Source organism: Aquila chrysaetos, chromosome 5 (genome assembly GCF_900496995.4).
Source record: "Aquila chrysaetos chrysaetos chromosome 5, bAquChr1.4, whole genome shotgun sequence".
NCBI lineage: Eukaryota > Metazoa > Chordata > Aves > Accipitriformes > Accipitridae > Aquila > Aquila chrysaetos.
Genome location: NC_044008.1, coordinates 23,163,862 through 23,185,564, shown reverse-complemented (window position 1 = coordinate 23,185,564; position 21,703 = coordinate 23,163,862). Strand labels below are relative to the sequence as shown.

Here is a 21,703-nt window from a genome sequence, read left to right as displayed (position 1 = left end):
GCAGGTCTTATCCAGCTGGCTACAGAAGAATGTAGTCATTTATGCTACTTGTCTGCTGCTCCTGAACTCGGCAGAAGCCAGATATCTGACTCCTAGAACAAGCCGTGCCCCTGCAGCAAGCCTTCTGCAGTCTTGGGATTCCCAGGCCTTCACACTTTCAATTCAGTGTGTGATACCAGCCCTGAGAGCCTGTTTGTCTGTTTCTGTGGGACATGTTTTTGTTTGGTCCCAAACACCATAGCAATGAGCATAGTCTGAATCCCCAGGATTTTTTATGCTGCTCCTAATGATAAATGAGTTCCTTGTCTTGGATTATCAAGATAAATTCTCTTCTCCCACAGCAGTCTCTTGAAAGGCTGCTTGGACTATGTAGTCCACAGCCAATGAATTTATGGTAATATAATAACATAGCAAACATACATGTACAAAAGCACACATACATCCATTATATATTTTCTCCTTTCTATTACTAGCCAGTACGTATTGCCTTCTACAGCAGTGCATTTCAACATTTCAGACCATGTTCCACTTAATAATCCTTTCACATATCATCCGAACAGTCAAGTCTTGAGACCTCCTGTGACTTCACCTGCGTTCATATGGCATACCATGGCATCACCATGGGGGATGAGTGCTACCATAATGCAATGGTGTTGCTTGACAAAATTTTACCCAGCCTGGAAGAAGATTGTAATGGTATTTCAAACACGACAGAGCCACTATCAAAGTAAAAAGCTAATCAAGTTGTTAGGAGCTTTTTGTAGAACGATACCTAAAATGGGCTATCGTCCTTTTGCTACTTTTAAGTTTACAGAAGAGCCATGTGCATAACTGTACTAGTGAAGAAGGAATAAAGATCCTGATTCTGCCTCTACAAATACTGCTACTACGCAACTAAATGCTGGAGGCACCTTCTACAAAAGAACATAAGCCAAAACTGAAAATATGAAATCACTTTTGCTCCTGTTGCACAGTCTCAAGCTATAGAAGAAACACAATAGGAAGAGAGTTCTTGCAATACCATGGCATATCTCACCATTACTATCAGAAATAATTTATTTCAGAGAAGAGTTAGAGCGAAGTATCTATCTGAAGTGCCAGACAAGAAATCCTACAGTGAGGTAAAAAGGAGAAACCTTTGTCCCTTTAGGGCTCAATCTCTCAATAAGCATTTCCCTTATTTCCTGTTATCCCCCTAGACAGGTCTCACTCATAAGTTGCCCAAACTGCAGCTCTTCCTCCTGCTGACCCACTCATCCTCACGAGCCACGGAAACTGAGACCCACTCAGAGCCTTGCTTATTCAACATGTCTGGAAAAAAAATTGTTTGGAGACTATGGAATGAAATATTCACTTGAAAAATAATGGGAACAGTGGTCAAAAAGTAGCTTTTCTTAACACAACAAGAGAGAGAAATAGAGCAGGGGGGAAACGGAAGAGAAAAGGAGATGGATAGGATTCCTCCCACAGGAAAATAAGGAAGGAATTAAGAAACTGGCACCACCCTTGAAGGTGTTTAAAATCTTCTCATAAACATGTACAGAGCCACCTATGACTTCCATGCAAGGCTTCCAAAGCCTTCCAGTGAGAAGAGGTTCTGTCTGGTAGAGTGCAAGCATGGATCAACCCATCATCTTTCTGTAAATGTGAAAGATGCATCAACACCCATAGACCTGATCCAGTCCCCCTCTGAAAGCATTTTACTCTCTCTATTGAGGACACAGGCAGCCAAGGGCAAACAGCCTCCTAATTTAAGGCCTCACTTAAATGCTTAATTGTCCTGTCAGAAGGAGAGGGGACATAATATCTTGCTTCTCTGATCTGGGAGCATACGGAGATCCCAGCCCAGAGGAGGATTTTGCTCTTGGCTATTTAGTTCATTCATGTGGAATTAGAGTCCTTCAGTAAGACTTTTGTTTGGATGACTATTTTTCTCTGATAAATGCTAGCAAACACAAGGATATACATTTAAGCACTCTAAACCAGTTTAATCCTAAAAGCACAATGTGCTTTAGGGAAAATAATGAGGATGGAAATACACAAACCGACAAAATCTACCAATTGGCTGTAACACACAATAGTGCCTGGTTTCTGATGACAGTCAGAAAGCAGGACTATTCATATTGCACAGCTGTCACTGTACTGAAACAATTATCCACCAGGGGAAAAAAAAAAGTCTTAATTTAGTTCTCATCATGGCTAATAAAACTAACATTGCTGTACTAAAACACTGAAACAGCACCAATGATCCTTGCAGTGTCTTGGCTTCCCTTCAGTGTGACGTAGGAGCAGAGGAGCTCTGTCCTGAGAAATCAGCAGCAATGTCTATGCTGGTAAATCACATCATTTCAGAGCGCATCCCTCAGCAACAGCTCAGCTGACTCCACTGCTAGACTGTCAGGACAGTCCATAACTCAGCCGTGACCTGTGCCAGCCAAGTCTCCCAATTTCCAGACAGGCTTCAGGAGTCAGCATGGGTCAGGAATCATTCCCTGCCAGTAATTTGCATGCAGCCCCATGATTTGGGGGAATAAAGGAGTTTATGATATGGATGTGGATTGTCAGAGTCAGCTGGCCTCGATGCCAGAGAACTATGCCAGGTACATTTTGTTTACTAGCAGAGATGTAAAAAGTGCCTCCTAATAACACAAGATCTTTAAAAAAGCCCACTGCACAGTTTGTGTTTCTGTGTGTATGTGAGCTCTTGTTGAACTGCTAGCTTCCTCTCAGCCTTTCGGTCTTCTCAGTCATGAAATTATGACTGATATCTATATTAATATAGGCACTACTCAACAAGTAACTCAGGGCCATCTGTCACATACAACCCTAGTACAGTGGTAGAGACTCAGCAAAACTTCAGCCATGAAAGGGCAAAATAATTCTCTCCACATATGCAGTTTCCTTCATGTGAGGGGAAGATGTGTATATATATAGTCCCAACTGCCCTCAGGAAAATGGAAAGAAAATCAGACCACTAGTGTTTAATAGCTACACTCTCTTTGCAAGGTGCTCACATACTGTGGTTACAGAATGACAAAAAAACCCTCAAGCTTCAGCTTGCCTACAAAAACAGGGGAGACAAACCATTTAACAAACATTAAAGAAGCTTCCAATTGTTCCTGTGAAATGGTTAAATACAAGCAAATCAAAATGACAGAAGAGAAGAACTAAAAGGTCAAGAGATCCGTCTCAAGCCTTGTAGCAAACCAATGACAAACATGGAAAAAATACAGAGAAACAGATTGCCCCTCTGCTCTAACCACTAGTTATAGCTCCATCCAGGAATGGGAGAAAACTAAAAATATTAAATCTTCAGAGGAATATTTAAAGAACTAATATACTGTAAAATACTAAATGAATGCATCAAGTTGCTTTTGTACTCCCTTGCCTCAAGCAGCTTAGCACAAATAAAATTTGATGCTAATCAGTCCTAGCAGTTTTCACAGAGTCTGAAAACCTATTATTTCCTCTGGCTGCAACTAAAAAATTTCCCAACTGTTTCATTATTGATACTTGCAAAGTATCTGTTGTACCTATAATTTTATCTTTGTGTTGACCTGGCCATAATACATTTAACCTGGTAGTGACAGAAGAATCATGGTTGAATTAAAAGGGGGTTTTGCATAATCGGGTATCTACTACCATGGAAATATAAAGAGATACGAATGTTGTTTCTATGTAAAAGAAGCTGAATTATGAAAAAACCCACAAGAAATGGAATGATTATAATGATATTTTCCAGCCAATAACAAGACAAGATGCTCAGGCACTAAGCAGATATGTGCTTGTAATAAGCTACAAAAAACACTGTAAAATTAAATGGGATGTATTGGCAACGGGTTCCTTTTATAATTAAAAATGATTCAGAAAGTGAAAATATTATCTAGAACAAAACTAAAACAAATCTGTTCATCTTAAGAGCTGATTTCAAAATGTTTCAGTCGTCTTCTCCCTGCTAACAACAATTTTTCTTCACACTTCACACAAGATTTCCCACATATGTTTTAACCACCCAAAAAAATCATCCTATTTCAGATTTCAAATGCCATGCAGCAGAAAATGTTATTGACAAATGTAGCGTTACACAGTGAACAGAAAATTGATATATTTTAATCAGTGCAGCACTTTTTTTTTAATTAATGCAAATATGTTGGGTAAAATTCTTAAGCCTGTTCTTCACTTCTTATGAAGTATATGGTAAAGATTTTCCATTATGGAAAGGCTTTGCAGTCAGACATGGAACAGACTGACTCCTGCATCCCTCTAGAGCTTCTGAAGTCAGTAACGCTTATGAGGTGCAAAAATTTCCATAGATAGAGAGTCAGGATCGGGATCTGCGTACAGTTCAGGTTGCGTCACGAAAGTATGTATGTGCTCTCTGAAATTGTGGTACAGTGTTATTACATTTTATTTACATCACATTCCCTTCCATCATGAGATGCACTCTATTGCCACAATTAAATACATAGCCCTGTATTTATTAAGTTCAGTGAGGTTAGCCTCTGTACAATGGTAATTCCCGCGTTTCTGGGAGGCCTGTCTGCTGTTTTGTGCAGGTCTGGAACACAAGGCAGCAAAAGTGCTGAACGGCAGCCAAACGTAAAAAGACCTGCAACCAAGCCTAAAAAAAAGCATCATCTAGGTACAGCTATGCAAGGCTACCAGCCAAAAATATATGCTAAAACCCAAAATGAGGCAAGGAAACAATCAAAGCACATAAACAAAATGCTGAGGGGACTAATATATTCACTTCTAGATTTACTGAAAGAAACTGTCCCTTGCATTTTTGATGGTTTCACAAAGTTGAGAGAGTTACTCCATAATGTAGCCCGTTTGTAGTTGTACTTCTGAAGAGGTAAATGTATATGAAAAGTATAAGGCAAATGTGCATGAAGTGAATATTAGTCTAGACAGCAGCTATTAAAGTGGATTACAGCGGTGCAACAAGAAGGGAGTTTGACCAAAAAGAAGAAATAAGTCATTTAGTCTTGGGAAAAGAGGAAAAAACAGAAGGCCAGGCAAGGCAAAAGGCAAGGCCAGGAAAGGAATAAAACTGTTGATGAATATTTTGGCTTTATACACATGGAGATAAATATATACATAAAAGCTTAAGATCACAATTCACCAAGCATACACTCCACCCGTCTCAATTCACATGCAAACCATCATCCCTAGGCTGTTCTAGTGTGACATTGGCTAGAAGATGTGTGAAGGTGACAGATGGAGCATACCAAGGAGTTCAGAAATAGCGTGAGGTTTTTAGATGGGAGGGCACTAGCATAAACAAATGCCTCTCTTTCCAGCAGATTTTAACCACTGACATGAGTTATTCAGACACTAAACAAGTAGAAGCTTTGAATACAGGCGACACAATACATGAAGTGAGCCAAGTTACAGAGTCTCTTGTTTCCTCCAGGCCAAGTTTTGAGGGACTGGGAACAGCCCAGATGCTTATGAGCATCACACAAAGCACCTGAAGGATACCACCTGGTCATGCCTGAGCACTCTACAGGAAGCCAAAATTTCAGTGAGACAAAGCCAAGGAAGGGTATAAGATTTTCACTGATCAAGTGAAGAGGAAGGTTGCCTTTGTGCTAGTGAGAGATGGCCAACTGAGACAGACAGCCCCTCAATAGATCCTACCAGCCAAACAGAAACAAGCTTGGCAGCAGGATTTCCAGACTGAAAAAAAAAAAAACAAACAAAAAAAAAAAACCACGAACAACGTCACTTTCCATTAGCCAGAGGAATGAGCATCTCCTGGTGCATCAGAAGAAAGGAAAGAGGCTGGCTCGTGCCCGTCTGTCCTTTTTCTACAGTCACTGCCATGGGAAATGCTAAAAAACTGTCAAGGCCCTGAATGCACCAACAGGCTCTGCAACACCCTCCCTTCCCCAGCCATGGATTTGGCTCCACATGTTCAAGGTCATCTCCAATATGGCGCAGATGCATCACCCTGGATCAGCCCAGGAAAACAGCTAAGTTGTAAGGAAGAGAAATAAGAAGCCTCGTCAGGACCTCTGTCCACCTTCTTTGCTCTGCATTTCAGCTCTGGCCCTTGCCCTTAGCTCCTGCTTGAGATATGCTGCTGGCCTTGTACCTTGCTGACCATGACCTTGCCTTGCTGACCCCAACCTTGCTTTGCTGACCTTGGACCTGTCTCACTACTATGGACTTGTCTGGCCATCACTGGGCTGTTGGCTGAACCTGGTTACACAGACGGACTTGTTTTGTTCTTCTCATTCAGGTGAGGCTATGAGACAACTGCCCTTCTTGCCTTACTGTCCCCTCGGCTCCCATCTCCATTTCCCTTGTGAAGCAGCCCACTCCTGACGTTCTCTGATAAAAACAACTTAAAATGATGAGCCAGCAACTTCAAGTGGGGACAATCTGTCCCCAGATGCACAAAGAACTGTTTAAGTGGGCAGCTACTGTGTTACTAAGTAGCACAGTCCTTCTGTGCTCGTCTCTGAAGGTCCTCTCCTTCTTCCATTGTATGTGCAGCAAGACCACCTCCAAGTTCTGAAAGCTTAATAAGCAACTGTTTCACACAATCTTTTTGCATCAAGCACCAGAGTAATATACCGCAAAAAAAGCAGTCTTCTCACAATAATCAAGGAATAACAGGTCCACTTTCAAACAGTTAATTCCTTGAACAATTGTTTCTTGTTTGTAAAGTGCCTCTGAAAGGTCTAAAACCATCAACAGGTGAAATTTAGCCTGTCCAAATTTGGACATTAATGTTTTGGACCTGCAAGGCTAAGACCTACAGAAAATCACCTGTTAAGTGGTGGCACACCTGGAAATTCACAAAAGGAGAAAGGACAGAGAAGAATTCAAGGTGAGCCATTTGACCAGGAGGAAGGCTATAGATCAAGGTCACTTTCTGTGGTGCCCTTCCTCCCCTCTTCTCATGAAAACACTTAGATAAAAGGATACCATGACTATCAATCAGTTTATGCTATCCACCAGATCATCAGATAGGACTATTGACCTGTATGTTTTATGTTGTAAAATCAATAACAGAAAGAAAAAAAATTGCAAGAAAAAGAAAAATAGCAGCATAAAAATCCAAGCTGCTGTGCATAGTATTTCTCAGGCTATCTTTGTGTATTCACATTGAGTGACATAATATATTTCTCACAATTTCATCAGAGATTAAAATTTCACTGGATAACAATGTTCTCAAAAAATGTGTAGTCCCAACATTTAGGAACTTCAGAGCAGATATTAAAGCAATACTGAACTTCAAATTACAGGTTCAACTTGCTGAATAGAACTGTTAGACAGAAATATGGATGAATCACACTCATCCTGGATATAATGGAAACAAGCATTTGCATGATAGTGATCACTGACTTCAATGAAAGTACAGGCATTTACACCAGCTGACTGCCCAGCCTTGACATATACCAAGGTACAGTAAGCACGATGTCATACCTGGAGCCTTCGTGAGCATGGACCAAGGTCCTAGTCCTCAGCTGCAAAGCTGTGGGGATGCATCAGCTGAGAATGTCAGCCCATGTCTTTGGTCTGAGTACAACCCAAACTGGATTATACTTCTGTATTTCTGGCAAATGTCTCTATTTCCTAAGCCTCTTGCCTATAACCACTGTGAATGGTTTCTATAGTGCTTCTAACTGAGGGCCTTATCCAGAAGCCTTTACTCATGCAGAGATAACAGATCTACTTCTGAGAGGAAGGTGTAAAAACAGACTTCAGATGCAGGTCTAACATCAGACATTAAAGGGTATAATTTTTCATTTTTTACATTATTAAGAATATTTGTGCGGGATCTATAATTAAAACTAAAAGAGATGTCTCCTCCTTTTGCCAGCAGCTGTGTTACATCAATTAAATGGGTAAATAAGATCTTTCCCCAGAGGGGATATCACATGACCCTCTATTGATTAAGACTGCAGTAGAACGTTATTTGCAATCTTATTGCATAATGGAAATCAGGAGGTAGCTGTCATGGTTTCAGAAGACAAATTGCCACTATCTTAGACAATTCATAGGCCTCTTTCCTTCTTGCTGCTCTTAATTCACAGTTAATGCATGTCTTACAAGACTTAGTTTCTTAAATCATTCTACGGCACTGTATTCAACTCAAAACTGTGTGTAAGTCATAGTCTACATGGCCCTGCATTATGATGGGTACTAAAGTGACCGTTCCATCTATCATTACTTCAGAACTATGCATTATTTAATAGGGTAACACAGCTTCAAAAAAGGATGTGAAATTAAAAATGGACACCTCCCACAGCATGTATGATTGCTCCCAGGAAAGACAGGTCTCCCGCGCCAGGCACGGCTCCAGAGGTGCTCTCCATACAGAACATTTTTAAGTCTTAGCTCAGCTTTGTGTACTTGATTTTCACAAGCAAAACATATGGATGGAACAAGTCCACTACTCTCAAACCTGTGCAGTAAATGCAGCTACGGATCAGTTTTGAGATCATAATGAACACCTGACCACAACCCAGCAGACACATTGCTCCTCCACTGAACTGTAAATCCATCATTATGCCCTTCGTGGGAGAACTAGAAGGAAGGACAAAAATCTCCATTTAAACGGCTGAAACACTCTTTGCCAATTTGAGAAACCTTCGCAAAAAAAAAAAGCCAATCTTTCCTTACTTCTAATCACTCTCTCAGTTATAACAATTAGAAAACAAATGCAACAGTTTTCAAAATATGTAACAGCAGTTATTTAACATTACCAGAATCTCTTCCACTAAACTCAAAGAAATGGTCTTTAAGCGGTCTTTGGTGGTTGTGAAGTTGTAAGGCAAGATGAAGGATGTAAGGCAAGATTTCTGAACAGAAGGAACGAGTCTGAATAACAGTGGGTGGTAGGACAATAATAGATTCAGACAAAAGTTACAGTCGTTCTGTGTGTAGAAAAAAGTGCTCAACTTACCATCATCTGTTCGCCATTGCACAGGATTAAAAATTAAATGTCTGCTGCCTGATCTGTTCCAGCTAAGTTGATTGATTAGAGTGTGTTCATCTTCCCATCTAACTTAGCAAGTTTAAAAGTGGCAGGTTTACTTTTTCATTATTTATAATGCCAAAACTTAATAAAGTACATGGAAGGAAATGCCAGTAGAACTGTTGTCCAAAAGTAATCTCTCACAAAGTGATAAAGTCTGGAAAAAAATATCACCTTGTAAAAAATATGGAGGAGGTTAAGATTTCAAGGAAATAAAAAATATTTCAGTACACTTCATTTGGCTGGACATGCATATCAATAGCACTAGATTATTACTGGCATATCTTCCTATTTAGGGAAATTATCTGGTCCTCCTACAAATGGATTTGTGTTTAAACCTTATATTTCATTCTCCTGGAAATCTGAAAAATCAATCTCAACCTAGTCTTGATGAGCTCAATATGGAGCAAATGTGAGTAGTAAAAAAATAAGGATAAAAAAAACCCTAAATAATTAAAATGTGGTTTCGTTGCTCAGAACTTCAAAAGGGGCATTTGGCACCTTAAATTAGGGTCTGCAATCGTTGCTCTTTTTTTTTCCTTTGCTTTGAAAGGGCAAGCCAGTCATTTCAGATTTCTGAATCCGTCAAAGTCCTTTCTTTTTTGAAGATAACACAATCACCTCACTTAACTTCATTGCGCTTGAAATTTAAAAGAAAGAGAGAAAATGTTCCTTACCTTAAAAAGTCTTAAAATATTTGCGACCATAATGGACACAGAACTTGCTGCAGCACCTATCACACCTGATATCTTGTCTGGCTTAGTGAAAATAGGTGGGTCACCATTAGCACACTTCACGTCTGAACCATCTTTTTCTATCAACGCTTGCACAAATGTTAAGGACTGCTCCAATGCGTAAGTGTCCCTGGAACACGTATCAAGGATCCGGACACCTAAGGTGATATTGGCAAGAAGATCAGGGTCTTTATTAATCTGATCAATTGCATACAGCATTGCCTCTAGTCTGTGGATCCCTTTCTCCTTCTTGAGCTCCCCACAAGGCACCCCTCTATCCCCTTTTGCGTGGACGGGGAACAGTCCTCCCAAGATGATGTCCCCATCCAGTCGGATGGAGTGGGCATATTCCTGGCCATGAGTTCTTTGCATCAGGGTGAGTATCCAGTAGAATTTGGCTGTTAACAGGAAGAAACAATGGCAGGAAACTAATCGTTTTCCTTCGTATACCATTTTCTCTGAAGACGTTGTTGCTATCCAGTATCCAGATTTTCTTCTTGCTAAAGGATGAGGTTGACCATTTGACGCTGCACTTTCTGGAGGCTACCATCAGTGCCCAGTAAGTAATACAGAACCATGCAGTAGGTAGAAAAAGGATCTCAGCAGAAGTACATAAAACGTGCTTTACAAAAGATGTCCACTGATGTCATGGGTTGATCAGCTTTTCTGAGATGTGGTTTTCAATTGCTCTTAATTGATGGTGAAGTGTAGGGTAGAATGTCTGATCCTGATGCTAAGAGGAGGTCAGGAGCTTACGTCCTTGTATTTTGCCCTGCAGCTGAGGTACTTCTGGAAAAAAAAAAAAAAAAAAAAAACCAGTGAGAAATACCATTTAGTTCGGCAGTTTTATACCTGTCACACAGCGTATTTACTTTTGAATATGAGTTACATCGCCTAGGTTTTACTTTCAATATTCCGTAAGGGAGTAATTCCTGGCCTTCAGTGAATTTGAACACCTGGCTGCACTGTACTACAAGCCAGGAAATTGATGATACCAGCAGAGCAAAAGCCAAATAAGGGGAACTAAACGTAGCTTGGTGTTCAGATTCCAACCAGCAATTCGTATTTACCTTCACATTGCATGACATCCAGAAACAGATTTGATCCATAGCACATTGTATTTTCTGTTTTGCTGCATCATTCTGTTCCAGCCTACAGAAGTGCAATAACTGCTTACACTCACACTTGTGGAGAGGTTCCATTTATGACAATGGAGTAATCAGGGCTCCTGAATTTAAGTACACTCTTCAGCCACTGCAGTACAAGCACATTCAATTCATCGGGATATTAAACTGATTATTTCTCCAATGGAATTCACTTTTTTCTCGGCTTACTATATATCTAAAACGCCTTCCAGATAATTTCTAACATTAAATTACTTTTATGAAAAGGTAGCTGATTTCTTAAGCAAAAAGAGCACAATGTATTCTGTTAGGAAACCAGCTGAACATCCAGCATTCGCTTTCTGACATTTTACTTGAGCTGAAGTCCTACATTAACAAGGTCTCTATTCTCTGCTTGCATTTGGGCCACACTAAATAGGAACAATGTTGTGCCCCCACTGACATCTGGAGAAGTCCCACTGATTTTAAGGAGATGAGGATTTCAGCCTACATATCTAAACACCTGTGTCATGGTTTAAGCACAGCCCCCCCAGCCCCGGTGGGATGAGGGGGAGAAAATATAAAGAAACGCTGATGGGTCAAGACAAGGGCTGGGAGGGATCACTCACCACTTATGGTCACGGGCAAAAGACAGGCTCAACTTGGGGAAGAAACAAACTCAATTTAACTTACCACCGACCAAATCGGAGTCGGGTAGTGCGAAGCAAACCCAAACCCTCGAAGACCTTCCCCGCAGCCCTCCGTCCTTCCCGCCTCAGCCCCGCTCCCGGTTCTCTCTCCCTCCTCCCCCCGGCGGCGCAGGGGAACAGGGGACGGGGGCGGGGGTCGGTTCCTCACACCTCGTCTCTGCCGCTCCTTCCTCCTCGGGGGGAGGACTCCTCACCCGGCCCCTGCTCCGCCGTGGGGGCCCTCCCGCGGGAGACAGTCCTCCGCCAACTTCTCCGAGGGGAGTCCTTCCCGCGGGCTGCAGGCGGGCACCCGCTCCCCCGCTCCCCTCCGTGGGCTGGGGGGGGACGGGACAGCCTGCCGCCTCACCGCGGGCTGCGGGGGCATCGGCCTCCTCCCCCCCTTCCTCACGGACCCGGCGTCTGCAGAGGGGCTCCTCTCACGTCCCACTCTCCCCCCCCGCTGCAGGTTTCCCCTCTTAACTCCGTTCAGGTGTTACCGCCGTGGCTGGCGGGCTCGGCCTGGGCCGGGGCTGGGGAACCTTCTGGCGGCTTCGCACAGGAGCCCGCCCTGCCGCCCCTGCCCCGCTGCCAAAAAACCCCCGTGCCACAGAAACCCATAACAACCTGACTGACTGTTATACGTAACTCCAAATTGCCCCCACTTTAATTCTCAAGTGAGTGGCATTTATTTATTTCAATATTTAACAAAATTACACATGCCTGAATAAATTTTTAGGCCTCTGAGGAGAAGAGCGAGAGAATTAATTTTACCTGATACTAGATAGGCACACTGTGGGCAACTGCATCTGAGCCAGTCTCTCAAGGCATCTGTTTCAGGAGCAGTGGACATCCTAGGGTGCAACTCACCCGACCCTTTTCTTTAAAAAAGTTTTATTTATTATGAAATTGGTCACACTGAACAAGTGCCTACCTCACTGCCTATACAAAAAATCCAAGCAACAGGCTTATCTGTACATATGTGTGTACTTTGTCCCTAGTGATCTGACTGGTTCCTACCAAAAATATGATTAAATTAGAAGACAGTTATAAACAAAAGTAGAAGACAGTAATAGAAAACTATACTGTTTTTCAATGACATTTTGAATTATTTTCCACAAGATTTTTATATTATGTGCTAACAAAACTCAAAATGTGGTTTGATAATGCTTTAAATTGATCATCCTCTTCCTACATTTATTTTGTTACATGTTTTTCCCCAAATGATAATACTAAGCTCACAAAAGCTGAAGAAGAGTTTTTAAATAGTGGCTATTTGAAGGCCTGAGAAAAAGATCCATAAGGGAAAGTCTTCTATTGAATGTAAAGGTATCTCACTGTGATTTGGTAACAGAGCAACGGCTTGAAAATGAAACATGTTTAATGGGTGTGAATAAAATCACTGCAATTGGAAACAGCAGCACACAGGACTTTCAGTGTCTCTTAACATTTAGTTTTGCTTGAATTTGGCTCAGCATTGAATCTAAATGAAACAAACTCTGTGCTGTTCTATGTGATAATTCCATCGTTCTCCTTTGGCTTCTTTTGGGCACACAGCTTACAAAGCTGCCTAGGCTTCAGCCCCATGAGCTGAACTCAGACTCAGCCACAAATGGAGGAACTTGACTAACGTCACTGTGTGAGTTGATCCAGCCCCACGGTATGTTTCTTATATGGCCCACGCTGTAAAGAAAAGATCGTGTGAGCGATTGAACTAGCCACAACTGTCTGTTATCTTGATTGCCTCACTAGAAAAACGCAGTTAAGAGTTCAAAATAGTAAACCGCAAAAGTTGTAGCTACACCTAAAATAGACACGGAGGCAATTTCCTTTCTGGTTCCACAATGAACAGCCAACTCATTAGTCTATGCATGTATGTACAACAATACAGGGAGCAATTTTTCTCTGAGGGAATAAAAGATAAGACTACCCTTACTTAACACTGTACGGAGAACAAGTAAACACCACTGAAAAAGTGAAAATATTCATGAAGGAAAGAAACATTGCTTTTTCTCTTTCTCAGCCTCAGGTCAATTCCTTACAGCCAAAGAACGCCCAGAAATTAAAGCAACTGTCAGTCTTTGTACAAACAAATAGTGATGAATTCAACTATTGCAACCCAAATTCCAACAACAATGGAGAAGCCACAGTGAGCCCAATATCCTCAGCCCAATACCTTATCTGGAACTGACTAAAAGTCAAATGAATTGGTAATAAACATTTTTCAACATTATAGTCTACATAAGCATTAATTGCTCTGTCTCAGATTGCATGTTTTCCTGAAAATGTATGTTTCTTTGCTGCAAGTGTCCACAGCTTGTCTATAAAACAGAAATAAAATTTTACAATGTTCTTTTTAAAAATTTAAGACCTTTTGGTCTTTTTTTGTTACCTAAGAAATAAAAGCTTCTATTACACTGCCTAATTTATTCATGCCACACTGCTTTTCATATATTGATTAATATTAACTTTTACAGAATGTTGTAAGCCTGTGTAGCTAAGCAGAAAGCATCTGATCTAAATGAATTCCATTTTTATCAATGACTTTTAGTGAAAAAGCATGGGCCTCTGGGCTATAAAGCCTGAATGAACTTTCCTCATGTGCAGATTTCTTTCAAAGTAAAATGCTGTCCTTTTCCAATTGACCATAAAAGTTTGAATTAATGCAAATATATTCTTGATTTACCAGGTTCCCCACTGTAGTTGTTGGTGTTCACTAGAAACATGACTTCAGAGAAGAAATTCACACATTTCCCCAGCACAGTCCAAAAGTAAGTGCACCACAAGGCCTCTCTTCCAGTCACCTTGGAATACATGCTTCTCTTGGGTTTAATTCATTAAAAATATCTGGCATTATCAGAACATACTGCTATTTTTAAAGTCAGTATTTCAGCACAAACCTCCACTTGTTCTGCTAGAATATATATTTATTTTTAAACCTAAGGAGGCGGAGTACTGCAAGACAGGGGACATGGAAGCTTCTGCATGTAGTGTCTGGTTCTGAAATTACTTCCTTCATAAAATCATTCAGCTTTATCAGATATTTGGTACTCAGGGTTGGGTACTTTGGTACCATGTTCCCAGAATCAGTGCATCAGCATGTGCCTGGACTGGTCACTATTCCAACCACAGACTCATTGCACTGAGAGATGGGCTCATTACGGGAGTTCTTTATGTTAATGAAAAGGTCTAAATAATGAGCTGAGAGTGACAGATAAATACTGAAATAGATATACGCAATGTCTTTATTTTGATAACAAGGTTCCTGAAAGAGCCATCGTCAGCTGGCACTGATATCGTGGCTGAAACCATATAGAAAAATCCAATATGTTCACCTGGAAATACCGTTTTAAAAAAATCTCACAATTACAGACAGTCGCAGGAGCAAAGAGTACTCTCTGCAGCATAAGCAGGAAAACATGTTCACTGAACTTCATGGAACATTTTTTAACTGACGTTGCCAGCCAGGAAAAAACATCTGAGAAAAAGTATTTAAAATTTTGTTTGAGGCCAAAAAAATTCATTTGTCATTGCATTTGAAGCACAGTTGGAACTGCACTAAAATAAAATAAAACCAATATTCTGTGAAGTAGAAAAGGAGGAGTTTTAGGGTGAAAACCCATTTCTACTTTCACAAAATGTCAGAATGTCTAGTCAATGCAAAACCGATCTGGTTTTATTGAATGAAAACAAAGTAACATCTTCCATTATGAAGTTCTGAGGAGAAAAAAAAATTGCAAAAATGTGATTATCTTAACTTTTTACTACTGATACGTTACTTCTGAACTATCAAATAAGAATTATCTTGCTAACGTTTATTTTAGTGTTCATAAAAGTTGCCTCTTTCTCCTGCACAGCATTCAGCAATGAACAAATCGCTGAATTTCCGCACAGAGCAGGTAAAGAGTTGCCACCTGCATACAGTAACCTGACACATATAGAAGATTAATGGGTTTTGCTGACAACACAAGGGAATTTGGAAAACCTTTGGCCTTGACATCGCAACTCCTAACTTGCGGGAGGATTCTTCACTGATGTAAGTAGTCTTATCTACCTCAGCTCTTCTGTAATGATTTGCTGTGCCCCTGCCACAGCGGTAACCTTTACACAATAATCAGGACTTCAAGGCGAATCACCCTCAGCATCTCGTTTACAGGAACTATTTCTTCCTAGCGCACCATGAGAGAAATGTCTCTACTCAGTCTGATCCACCTCTTTTCAAATACCCCAGAGCACCTGCCTTCACTTCTACCCTGCAAATATCCATTTTTCAAACAAGCTACCCTGCTAAAAACCAGCACAGGTCCTTCTGCCAGGGTGAGACTAATAGGAGCTTACAATTTTTAAAAAGGAAACAGCGTCAAATATTTTCCTCTGCCCTTGCCTGGTCTCTCAGCTGAATAAACCACATCAATATTAACACCTTTAGAGTGGGTTTCACCTCTGGTCTGGCAAGTGATGATCAAGGAGATTTTCCCGGGCAGCCTAGGAGACCTTCCCCTCTCGTTTTTGTTTTCATTTCACCCCCTTCCCCACCAGACTCCCGCTCCCCAGCGGGCACCGCTGGGTTCAGAGCAGGCGCTGGTAGCGCAGCCCAGTGCTCCGCGAGAGGGGCTCTGCCCCGAGAAACGCAGCCGCCCGCCGAAATCGTCCCGGGCCATCCTGCGGGAAAGCCACCCCCCCCACCCGTGTCCGCGACCGGCCCCGGCGAGCGGCCGCGTCCCCCGGGCGCCCAGGTGGCGGCGAGCCCCGCACCGCATCCCGCGCATCGCACGCCGCTGCATTCCGCGCAGCGCTCCGCACCGCACCCGCGCATCCCGCCAATCTCACCCCGCGCAGCACCGCACCCCGCACCGCACCCCGCGCATCGCACCCCGCGTTGCGCGCCGCACCCCGCGCAGCACCGCACCCCGCGCAGCGCTCCGCGCACCGCGCTCTCCCCCCCCACCACCCGCCGGGAGCACACAGCCCGCCACGCACCGGCTTCCCGTGCGGCTCCTCCGTGCTTCCCCGCTGCCTTTCGGCTCCTAATGCATGCCGGCCCCTTTCTCGGCCCCAGAAAGGGCTAGCGCAGCCCGGCCGGCCCCGGCCGGCCCCGCCCGGCGCTGGGGCCCGGGGAGCGCCCCCGGGGCTGGGCGAGCCGCCTCTCCCCGCGCAACTCCACGACCATCGCCCATCACCGCGGTGTTTCTCCCTTGAAGGGAGCCCCCTATTGTTCTCCACTTTACTTAGCCGAGCTATTTTTTTTTTTTTTTTTTTTTTTCCCCTCTTCCCAAGCTCATCCGTACCCCAGCTGGCGCCTGTCGTTGAGGGATTCCGGCACAGCCTCGGCGCGGCTCTCCCCGGGGCCTCGCTCCTTCCAGTTAGCGGCCGTAGGACGGGTTTAAATCGCCTCACTCCGCGGCCTTGCAGCCGAGGCGGTCCGTGCGCGGCGGGCGGCGGGCACATGCGGATCCCCCGGCTGGAGCCGAGGCTCCGGCGGTCCCCTCCGAGCCCTGATCCCCGGCCGGCAGCAACCGCACCTCCGCGATGCAAGCACGAGCGTCGCCTTTTATTTACAGCCGCTGGTGATTCCTTCCTCTCCTCGCATCAACTGGTCAGCTTTAATGCGCTTCTGTTCCCCCTCAATGAAAACCTAAGTCTCCTGTAATGAATCCCCGGTCCCAGAGGTCAGAAGCTTGCGAACTCCAAAATGCCAACGCCGGATTTGCATGCACTTTGGGTCACTGATCGATTTTTATTACTTGCGTTGTGTTGGGTTTTGTGGTGGGGTTTTTTTTAACCGTGTTACACGTTCACCTCCCAACACTTCGGATTCCCGCAACAAACACACGCCAGCGCTGGGGGATGCTGCTCCGCGCCGCGGACAGCTAACCCCTCGCCGCGGGCCGGCACGGCCTCTCGCCCTCTTCCTCGGGGGAGGAAGCCCCCGGAGCCCGGCGGGGATCCCCCGTCCCCTTTCCCACCCCAGGGACACGGGGTTCTCCCCCGCGGAGCCGAGGGAGCGGAGCCCACCCGGCAAGCGGTGCGGTGCGGTGCGGTACAAGCGGGCGGCCGGCAGCTCGCCCGACCCCGGCCCCGGCCCCGGCCCCGGAGCCGGAGCCGAGCGAGAAGTTGGCGGCGGCGGGCAGGGCTGGCCCCGTCCCCCCGCAGCGGCGGGAGCCCCCGCTTCCCTCCCGGCCAGCGAAACGTGAACAGGGGGTTCCCTGTGTCCCCTTCCCCTCGGGGGTGGGAGACGACCCAGTTAAGGAGGCAAGCTCACTCTTCAGGAGCACCGGTATCCTCCCTTTTTGCTCGCTGCTGAGACGGCACCGTGCCCGGGATCTCTTTTGTTAGAGCTGATCGGGGGAGGATATCGACAATAGGAATGATAAATAATTGAAGTAAAAAAAACCCAAAAGCCCCCGGCGCCACGAAGCAGGCAGAGAGGATTGCCCAGCCCAAAAACGTTAACCGAGGCAAAACTTGCATTATTTGTGGACTCTTCTCTCCTTAAAATAACTAAAGGCGACACACACATACACAAATACCTTGATCGAAAAGAGTTGCATATCCATATTACTGTAGAGGTCACTGGGATTAATACTCGGCGCCGATCGGGAATAGCATGAGGTAATTTCTGTACAACCCTCGTCTCAAATAGCTTCCCCCAGTAGCGTCAGTTTAATATGCAGGATCTCAGCCTGGGACAGGTAGCCAGGAGAGCGATTTCAGTAGTGCTGCATAACACTCGCGATTAGCCAAGCCGAACCCGCTCCGCTGCCTCCTTCCTTATTCCTCCTCCCCTCGCCTAAAAAAAAAAAAAAAAAAAAACCCCAAAAAAAAAACCAAAAAAAAAAAACCGAACAACAACTTTTTGGGACCCGTGGCTCGGCCCCCGTGACGCTCACCACCCTCTGCCGCCTCGCCGCTCAATTGCAGCGGCGGGCCCACGCACCGGCCCGGCCGTGCCCTTCACAGCCAAGTAAGAAAACGCCCCCCAGCCCCCACCCCCCGGCCCGTCCCCCCTCCCCGCCGGAGCGGTCCCCGCCAGGAACCCCGCGGCTCGGTGCCCCCGGGCGCCGGCGGGAGCGGCACGGCGCTGCCCGCGCTCACCGCGGCTCCGGCGGGGCGGGCGGGGCGGGCAGGGCGCGGCCGCACTTGTAGCTGTTCTTGGTGCTGAAGGCGGCGGCGCGGCACGGCGCTCCCCGGCGCTCCCCGGCGCGGCACGGCGCGGCGCGGCTCCATGTGAATCCCCAGACGGCCGAGGGCCGCGGCTCCGGGCCCGCCCGCCTCGCCTGGCCGGGGCGCCGGATCCGCCGGTGGGGCAGCCCGCGGCCGGCACCGCCCTCCCCGGCACTCCCGGCTCCGCCCGGGGCGCGGTGCCGGACGAATGTTTGCCGCGGGATTTCTGAGCAGGGGAAACCAATGAGGGCTGGGGCGGTCGCCGTGGGGGAGCGGGAGCAAGGAGGGGGGGGCGAGGAGGGGGACACCGGCGGGGGCCGGGGCTGGTTAATGCGGCCTCCCCCGGCGTGCGGGACCTTCATCCCCACCCCGCCGTCCGCGGGCGGCGGAGTCGTGTCCTCCCCTCGTCGGATCGATGACACAGGGGAGGTTTCCCCACGCTTTTTGTCCCATCCCCGGTTTCGGCTCGGGTGCCGGGCGGAGGAGTTCCCGTTTTCCCCCAGGCAACAGGGAGGTTTCGGCAGCGCGGGTCCAGGGCCACCCCGGAGGGAAGGGGACACTTGGCTGGAACGATCTGGAAGTTTGCTCCTCTCCTCAAAGGCGCTCCCCACCCCAGGGCCATCCCCCGCTTGCACAGCGATGCTCCGGGGCGCTCCGCTCCGGGCCCCCCGGGGCCCCGCGCCGCCGGCTGGGAGCGCCCGGGCCGGCCCCGCACAGCCGCGGGAGCGCAGCCCCGGCGGGGCCGCACCGCCCGCGCGGGAGCGCCCGCCGCAGCCTCGGTGAGAAGGTTCCACCTCGAGGGCGCTGCCCGCAACTGCACCCGCGGCGCCGGGCTCCGCCGGCCCTCGCACGGCTCGGCTCGGCTCGGCTCGCCTCGGCCCGGCCCCAGGCCCCTGGAGTAGGAGAGGGCTCCAAACTCCCCGGTCTGAGCAGGAAGGCCGGTTCGTCAGGCTCCCCACACTGACCAGATCTCTCCATCTTCCCATTTCAGATTACTGTGAACTGCTTTCCTTAGTAGCAAGTAATATTTTGCTTTGCTTTGCCCAGAGCTGTCTTGCTTACTTCAAACATGGGTGCTGGAAGGAGGAATAATCCCAAGCATGCTCTAATATACCCAACCAGTGCTTCCGTGATCGTCTTTGTTGTATGGTACTGCTTGGATTTTTGTGTTAAAGGTCTGCCCCAGGCAATCCACAGAACTCTGACAGTATCTGATGAGTCTTTCAGTCCTGTAACTTCTTACGGAAACAGTCTTTCACTATCGGAAAATGGCACTGGGAAATTGGCCAGGTCTTAGACAGAATATGTTAACTCATGTTTGCATTTGTTTTTTCTCAAAACCTTCCATGAAAGAAGACTGAGGAGCTGTGATTTCAATGACTCTGTCATAGAAATCTGCAATATAGTCACATAGGTTAAATCCTGATGTTTAACCATGAGCAAAATTCCATCTTATATTAGAGATCCTCCTTAACCCCATCAGGAAAATAAGCCATGCATGAGTTACCTGTAGTGTTGGGTAGACCAATTTCCAACTTCATTTAAACTCTGCAGGTCCAACAGCTGGACAGAAATTTCAGCAAAGCAAAACCAGGTGATATTCTGAGGGCACAGCTGATGCTTGAACTTTTGGATAAATCTTGCAGCTGGAGATGCAGGCTGAGGTCAAAAGATTAAGATGAGGAAACCTCCAATGTGTTTCCAGCTTGGCCACCAACATGAATGTAACCTGTTGCCTTGCCCTGACTCTCCCAGCCACATCTTTTTTAGACCACAATTTTGGGGGCATGGGGACTATATCTTATAACGTATGTTTACAGTGAGTAGCACAACGACTCTTAGGTGGGAGTATGGTAAAAAAATGCATAATCAAAGAGACATGTGCTGTGTTTTGACTGAATGCAAGCAGAGAAAATAAATTGGGGGGTGGGGTAGAGAAAAGGAAAGAATGAGAAGTTTTACATGAAAATGGTCGTGTTTGGTGAGGATATGTGATGCAAAAGAGAGGCAAAGTACATCTGTCATTCTTTGAGTAGGATTTGTTCTGATTCAAGCCCAATAGCAGCTAATGTCAGTTTGTGCAGAAGACTAACATCAGGACTGGCAACAACTACTACCTGCACAACTAACTGGGGAGGGAAGAAACCCAGTTCTGGAGACCTAGCTGTCATAAAGGAGCTCTTAAATGACCCTTTTTCAAGTGAGAAGTCCTGATTCTCACAGGAAGCATCTTACATGTTTAGGAGACTTGCATAGACTAAAGGCCATACTAGAATATCAAGACCACAGAGACATGGCCTGAGAGGCTTCAGTTTCAATTACTGCCTAGAATAAATGCTTTCTCTAAACACCTCTCTAAAGCCAAGCAAAAACAAATGCATCAGTCCAGCTCTGTGCCTATATTTCTCCTACACAGAAGACGTTGGACCTCCATGTATGCAAGCAGTGATTTTGGCAGAGCAGCTCATGTTCCAACGGCACTATTCCATAACTGTGCTCACCAGTACAGTTTTTAATGACATTCAAATGGAGCTGATTTTTTGTAACTTTGAAATAGTGAGAAGTAAGACACTCTGGAGTTCTGGGTGGGTTTTTTTATTGCTATTCGAGTGACAGAAACATGACTTTTGGAGTTAATCAAACACGGGAATTAAACCCACCAAGGCAATAAAACCACTTGAATAATCACTTTTAGGGAAAGGTCTGCTAATTAATAGCCATCAAGGAATACAAAGCCACGAAGTCAGTGATTTCCATTAAACTGATAGTGGATACTGGGTTCTGAGTTACATGATGTTTCAGAATATGAGTGTTGGAATTTTTCAAGAAAACATAATCACTAAAAAAAGAACTTGACACTTGTGTGTTTTGTGTGCACTTCTCTAAGGCTAATATTTCTTTAAGAAATTTATTGCATGGTGAAAAAATAAAAGGGGGAGAAAAGGCATTTCACAGTAGTAACTATGACAAAAAGCGTTATCTGGAGGCCAAAGAATGTGCAACCATCTGTAAAATAGAACA

General features: G+C 45.4%; 1 protein-coding gene across 6 annotated transcripts in view; it reads right to left on the bottom strand.

Moving 5' to 3' along the window:
* GRM8 (glutamate metabotropic receptor 8) overlaps window positions 1-18,734 on the bottom strand; it is a 358,092-nt gene extending 339,358 nt beyond the window's left edge. For 2 of the 6 annotated variants that reach the window (XR_003923502.2, XR_003923505.2), the window contains exons 1-3: window positions 18,614-18,734; window positions 18,049-18,308; window positions 9,673-10,518 (exon numbers count right to left, since the gene is read on the bottom strand). Coding sequence is in view for 2 of the 6 variants with exons in the window: in XM_030015133.1 (XP_029870993.1) it covers window positions 9,673-10,182 (510 nt within the window). In the remaining 4 variants the exon portion in view is untranslated. Of the gene's footprint in view, window positions 1-9,672; window positions 10,519-16,498; window positions 16,734-16,806; window positions 17,857-18,048; window positions 18,309-18,613 lie in introns of those variants that run through there. The other 4 variants (XR_003923503.2, XM_030015133.1, XM_030015132.1 and 1 more) reach the window with 4 other exon arrangements.
* Window positions 18,735-21,703: the final 2,969 nt, after the last annotated feature.